Source organism: Carlito syrichta, unplaced genomic scaffold (genome assembly GCF_000164805.1).
Source record: "Carlito syrichta isolate Samal-C Ts95f unplaced genomic scaffold, Tarsius_syrichta-2.0.1 Scaffold92597, whole genome shotgun sequence".
Taxonomy (NCBI): domain Eukaryota; kingdom Metazoa; phylum Chordata; class Mammalia; order Primates; family Tarsiidae; genus Carlito; species Carlito syrichta.
Window position 1 is genome coordinate 102876 of NW_007036693.1, and position 6667 is coordinate 109542.

Genomic DNA, 6667 nt, shown 5'->3' on the forward strand with positions numbered 1-6667 from the left:
GGCCACACCGCACGGCTCGTGGTGTCACAGCTGGGAAGACACGCCCGGTGTGGTGAGCTCAGGCAGAACGCGGAGCCAGACGCAGACGTGCGCCAGACCCTGCCCACACCGGGGCCAGAGGTGCCACTGCCTCACCCCAGAGGGACGCCCTGCCGGGGGCCGCAGAGACGACAGTACCCTCTGACTAGTCCCACGCAGTGGGAGTTTCCGAGAGAATAATAATAATACAAAAGGGTGGTTCAGGTTCAGTGGAGCAGCGAGCCTTTGGTGCTTAGGAAGGGCAGGCGAAAAGCACATCCTCTTAGCTTCTCAGAGAAATAACACGGAAAAGTCGTTCCAAGGCCTGCTTCACTGAACCAGGCTCCTCTTTGTTCTCTCACAGAGGACTCAGAAATTCTTAAGAAATGAACAAAAGCCAGATGTGGCTGAAAACTGCTTGAGTTCATGCGGATCAAGAAGAAAAAGGGACAAAAACGAAAGCCACGGGCCCCACACCTCATTGCAACCCCGAGGATGCGTCCCCTGGAGAGATCTTAAAGAACCGCTCACCGGTCGTCCACAGTTACTTTATTGCGCACCTGCAAGGTGCCCAGCATTGTACAGAGCTTGGAAATGTGGAACCCACTTCGCCACGTCCTCTGCAAAGGCTTCCCCATGCCCATGGCTTTGCGTTCCCTTCCCCCCACCCCCTCCGTGCTCCAGGGAGCATGCCGCCAGGGCCTCCACTCCGCCTCACTCAAACTTGATGTGTTACAAGTAACAATGGTACCCTGTGCTCTCTCTACCGGACTTCGGACTCCTCGAGATGAAATCCATGCACCACTCGCCTCTGCAGCCTTGATGTCCGGACGCACATTGGGTAGATTCATGGATGGATGGATGGATGGATGGAGAATGAGGGAATGACTGAAGGCGCTTCACCCTGGCTCCTCCGCCCAATCCCAGGTCGGCCCACAAGCAGACACGCTGGCGCTGAGTGTGAAGGCACCAGAAAAGAAGGGCGTCCAGCACGGAAAAGAGAAAAGAGGGGTGCTCAAAGGCATAGCTGACCCACAGACCGGAAAACCAGCTCCGTGGTGACAAAGGGGCAGCGGGCCCTCCAGGACGGAGACAGCAGAGCCGCCGCGAGGTCTGCGAGCCGGACCTGGGGCGCGTCCACCGACTCCCACCTCAAAGCCTGAAAGAGCTCGCTGGGAACAGCCAGCGGGCCAGCCCCTCGCAGGGGCAAAAGCTGGTCCGGAAGGTCGGCGGCACCTGGGGGGTCTCAGACACTTGGCCTGATGGGTGCTTTTTGTCTTATTGTCCCTTCCCAGACTTCAAGAGAGGCTGCACCGGAACAAGCAAGGAGACACTAAACAACCGGACATAGAGGAGACACTTCTAGACGGTTCCCAAGAAGTCATCTGGATGGCAAGCTCCTCGCTGGTGCTGAGGGCTCCAGCTGCCATGAATGCCCCGTGGGGCTCTTGGACACAAACGTGCTGCGAGGGAGCCGAGGCTCCAGGGGCGCAGCAAGCACGAGGACGCGCGTGGACGGAGGATCGTCTCCATCGCACACGCCAAGCTCATCTGCCCGGGCAGGGCCAGGAGTCTGTCTGGAGGGTGGGAAGTCCTGCTGGGTCCAGGGAGGCAGCCGAGTAATGGCACACTCTGTGTCTGATGTCCCAGGGTGATGGGACACGTGCAGACGGCCTTGGCCGCTGACCTGCTCTCAGCGAGCTATGAAGCCAAGGACAAGCCCGTGGCCTCCTGGGCCTGACTCCTCGTCAGACTGGGGCTGGACTGTCCCCCCGGTCACTTCTGAGCTTCCCTTTCTTCCACCCAGCAGGATCTGGCCACCGGTGCCAGGCAGACCCTCACCCTTCCACTGACATTCATGCAGCTGAACCAGAAGGACATCCAGCTGCAGACAGTCATGCTCCCCAGGAGAAGGGCTGATAAAACCTTTATCAGCTTTAAGGTTCTTAGACTCATCTGTGCACCACTCCGTAGCATGGACCTTGCTCAAAATTGGCCAGGACGGCAGCATGCTAGCTGCTGCTCCATTCAGGGTGCTACTCAACTGTCTGCAAGGTTAACTCTTGACACACGTTTTTCTCATCCACCAAACCCATGCAAGCTGTAGACACCCTGTTCACCCTGTTGCCTCTCTGGACCCCAGATTTCTGCATCTAACTTGCTGATGACTCATGGGCTGGACAGATGGACCCCACCATCAGTATTCCACACTCGGCCCTGTCCTACTCTGCAGACTCTCTTCCAAACACCCAGACAGAGCCAGAGGACGCCATCCCAGCAGGAAGGAGTTTGGTCCCTCTTTAGTTTTAGTTCTGGTAACTGAAAGCATGACCATTTTCAGTGCGGAATGCAAAATGCCAAGCGCGTGATCAAAAATTGGGAATGAGCTCTCAAACAATTTGCATTGATGAGGGAGTTATGTTCTGTAGCCTCAAACACACTATAAAAATAATTTCCTAAGAAATCATGATTCTTAAGTGTGGGCATACATGCATATATATATTTTTCCTCCAGAGAGGGCCAGAATACTTTTTATGTTTGCTTTGTGGTGCCTTTCTTTATGGTTGCAACCCAAACAATCATTGGGTGACATGGGTCAGAGTGCTTTGCTGTACTGGGCACTTATTGCATGCATTAGAAAGTTACAGAATATGAAGTTTTATGTCAACTCGCCATGCCGATCTTTGAGCTCAGTCTTGTCAGCCAGAGCGTTCACGCATGTCAAGTTCATCCAAGGCCGGCTAAGAATGCCCTTGGCCCACAGCACCTTCTAAGAGCAGGGCTGCCCCCGTGTTCTCTTCTTTGCCCCTGAGGGGACGGCATGACACCATTCACGGGGCAAGAAACACCCTGTCCTTTACATTCAAACTCTGCAATGCCACACTTGGCACAAAATGCTTATCATGGCCCAAAATGACTCTGAAGATGCTTATCATTATTGTTACCTAAAAGAAAAATGCAGCAAAATTCAACTTTGAAGGAAAATAAAAACTCTGTGCATCCTCGGGACCCATGGAAAGCTAAGAGATGGAGCCAAGCCTCGTCCTCAAGGAAGTCACTTCAAGAGAGAGGCACCATCTGCGTGTCACCAAAGTCAGCTGAGCTGGCAGAGAGGCATGTGCTGAGACAGCGGCTGCAGATATTTTTATCTGTTTTGCTTCAAGTCAAAGAGAGTAACAAGAGGAACAAGATTCCTTTCTCCTTCTCTCAGAAACCCTTTGGTTTGAAACTGTCCTCTTTCCATCCTTCCCTCCTCTGTAATTTTTAATTAATCACAAGTGAATACCAAAGCATTTCAGGCAGTCATCTATAGCACAGCAAATAACGGAAGGTATCAGTTGCTTGGAAGTTTGCACATGTGACAGGGGGTGCACAGCAGGTCAGTATACCTAAGCCCACCCTGGACATGTCTCTTCTGTCAGGTTTAATTGTGCCATCTCCCTTTGCAAAAACAAGCAGACATCCCCACCAAAGGCAAAATACAGTGATAACTGGCAGGGAACAGAAACCCATTGCACAGACAAAACATTAGAGCCTTCAAATTCACCGGGACTGGACACTCCTGGTTTTTTGGGTTCTACAACTCCCCAGAATTGTCCAAAGTAGCCTTGTAGCCGATCCGCTTGCAGACACTAAACACCACCTGGAACAGGCCACCCACGGTGCCAAAGGCAGCGTCAAAGAGCAGCGAGACAGTGCCCCCCAGGCCCACGGCGATGTCCTTGCACACAACTGGGATCGCGCCCACGGTGTGCACAGGGAAAGCAGCCACATCCACGAGGACGCGGGCAGGGACGCTCAGAAGGCGGCAGACAGCCTTCAGCAGACAACACAGGATCCGGAGGACGGCCCGGATGACCTTGGCCACGACCTTGAGCACCTTCCAGGGTATGCTCACCAACTCTTCCCCGATGGCCATGAAGTACGAGGTGGTGGCTGCGCCCAGGCGGTAAAGGCAGCCCTCTACGCCGTGGACCACCTGCTTGGCAACACACCACAGGAAACAGACGACGCCCTTCAGGACTGCCACCGCGAGGTAACTGAACCACCGGAAAAGCTGGATGAACGGGGTGGCAACGAAGCCCGTGAGCTTTCCCAGGAGGCTGCCGCTTCCCTCGGGCACCGCTGCAGGCGCCAGGGCAGCCCTCTGGCTCCTGGGGCTGTTGGGGGCGGGGGCGCGGGCGCTGTCCCGCGCCCGCACGGCTCGCTCCTCCTCCTGGACCTGGTTGGCCACTTCCAGGATCTTCTTCATCTTCTCCGTGTCCTGCTCGTCCTCGCCGCAGTTGTTGTGGAACAGCTGTGGGGTGGATGGAAGCAGCTTCTCGAGGTCACTCACCATCACGTCCTCTATGATGTCGCTGTCCCCGGCGTGCTTGACGAACCCCATGGCCCAGCCCCCGCCAGGGGCAGCACAGCAGGCCGCCAGCCAGACGAACTCAGGGATGGCCACCCTGTCTTGAAGCCTGCGGTCCGAGGGCACCGCGCCTGTGAGGAGGTACAGGTCTTCCCCGTCGCCACACTGCGGGACCAGGGCCCGCTCCGTCAGGCTGTCGAGATTCAGGTACCACCGCTCCCGGAAGGACTGCGTCATCGGGGCCGAATTTGTGAGCGTGAACGAGGCCTCCGGGGCATCCCCGCCAAGGGAGAACGGATACAGCTGTCCACTCTGGTAATCGGAACCCAGGTAGTCGGCACTCAAGGCCTGCTGGCTTCCCAGGCTCTCCACGGAGGCCGAGGCCTCATCCTCACTCACTGCCTCCTCCAGGGTGCTGGTGGGGTCATCGATCTGAAAGGAGAGAACAGGGGTGAGACACAGCCCTGTCCCCAGCAGAGCGGGTACCCCAACACCGTCCTGCCGAGACCCCGGGGCAGTCCCTTGACGGTCATTCCGGGCCTGGGCTTGGAAACGCATGGTTCTCCGGTGCACGCACGTCACTCTGGCCTCTCACACGATGTCTGAGACATCTGCACGTGGGCCGTCTCCTGGTTTCTTCCCTGTGTTGACCTCACCCCTGTGCTGCCCTGACACCCGCCACCCCCCCACACAAGCGTTACGAATTTCAGAGCTCTTTTTTGAAACGATTTTTTCATGAGATTCCAAGTGACTGTACAAGCGAAATGGGGGAGTCGGTCCCAACAGGTCCATGAAGATCAGAACAGCAACTCGCACTGCCGGCCGTTGGCGCTGGCTGCAGGTCAGCACATACCTGGTGAACAGGGCTGACACATCCAGGGGGAAGTTAAGACAGCCAGCGCCAACCTCAGCACCTGCAGCAGGTGGGGGAGAAGGTAGAGCTTGACATCAGTCCTTAGGTACTCACAAGTAAGGCCAAGCTCAAAGTGGACCAGCTGCCGTGAGACCCTCGCTTCCCTTGCATTTGCTATTGTTAACAACTCCCTTTCTGTCTCAGACAATCCAGCTCTGTGCTCTATGCCGATTATATCCACACATACACCTTCCTTGGCTCTCCTTTCTGTTTGTTTAGTTCTGCAGTATAAGGTACACTTTAACTTCAATCTGACAGGACAAAAGAAAAGAGCTCAGAACTAACCCGGGACTAGGACTTGATTTCCCAAACCAAATTGCAAACTTCTTGACACCTGGAACCACGTGTGTCGCGTGCCCACACACTAGAAGCTCAGGGCACCTGTGTTCGTCTTTACTCTCCAGGACAGTCGCCAAGGCAGCATGACTGTAGCAGGTGATGAACCACCCCATATTTTCAAAAATGAGGAAAGGTTAGAGTGTTATGTTCAGCTGAGAAATGTCTCAAAACTGTTAAAAAGCTCTTGCAGTCATGAAGAGTTTTTAATGATGGGAAAATCTATGTCACGATGTTGATAATCACAGTTATTTCTTAAAGCCTAAAAATGTGCCAGAAAAAAAACTTCAGAAGGAAACACACGAAATGTCAACAGTGGTTGCTTGACTCCTGGGGATCCAAGTCATACTTTTTTCCTTTATTTTCTTGTTTCTCTCCCTGCCCCCCTCCCACATCAACACATAAGACATTTATAACATGTGTTACTTTCAGAAGAAAAAAGGGAAAATAAGTAAATTCTCGCTACTGGATTCCCCAGGGCTGGCGCTACTCACTGAACCCATCAGACATACTTCAGGGAGTCCCAGCCATGGGGCTGTGTCGGCCTCTTGTCTGGGGCAAGCCGGCCGGGTGTTCCCCAGATCTGTGATGGGAGGCACTCAGTGTGTGCATGCGAGGGCGGTGGGGGCCGAGGAGGGCTGTCTGGCGGGACCGCAGGAACACTCTCGGGAGGCTGCCGGTCCCGGAGGCTGACCCCGCCCAGCCACTCCTCCCTTCCCGTCTTAGGCGCGGTGACCCTGGATGCTCCCCACGCCCACACGCCCGCCCCACTCCCTGCAGGTCAAAGATAAGTCACCCGTTCACTTTGCAGAGCTTCCGTCTCTCTCTTAGAGCTGAACGATGCACCCACGAAAACGCCAGCCCCGTTTCTGAATCATAACACAAGGCTACAGCAGAGCCTCGACCCATGAGTCTTGGGGTGTTAGGAACCGTGAGATGTGTGTTTCCCCAGAGCTGCCTGCGTATCTGTCCGCGTCTAGTCCGGCGCAGTGCCCTCCCCCCTCCCAGGGGCATCTGGAGACAGTTTCTGAACTGGTAGGCCTGAG

General features: G+C 55.1%; 1 protein-coding gene across 1 annotated transcript; it reads right to left on the reverse strand.

Annotated features, from left to right (window-relative positions):
- Window positions 1-547: 547 nt before the first annotated feature.
- Window positions 548-4930, reverse strand: ENDOD1 (endonuclease domain containing 1). The gene has a single exon (XM_021713243.1). The coding sequence runs from the start codon at window positions 4928-4930 to the stop codon at window positions 3596-3598; it is 1335 nt and encodes a 444-aa protein (XP_021568918.1). The 3' UTR covers window positions 548-3595.
- Window positions 4931-6667: the final 1737 nt, after the last annotated feature.

Bases quoted from the DNA above. Each gene is read 5' to 3' on its own strand.
- ENDOD1 (XM_021713243.1), bottom strand. From the start codon at position 4,930: ATGCGTTTCCAAGCCCAGGCCCGGAATGACCGTCAAGGGACTGCCCCG.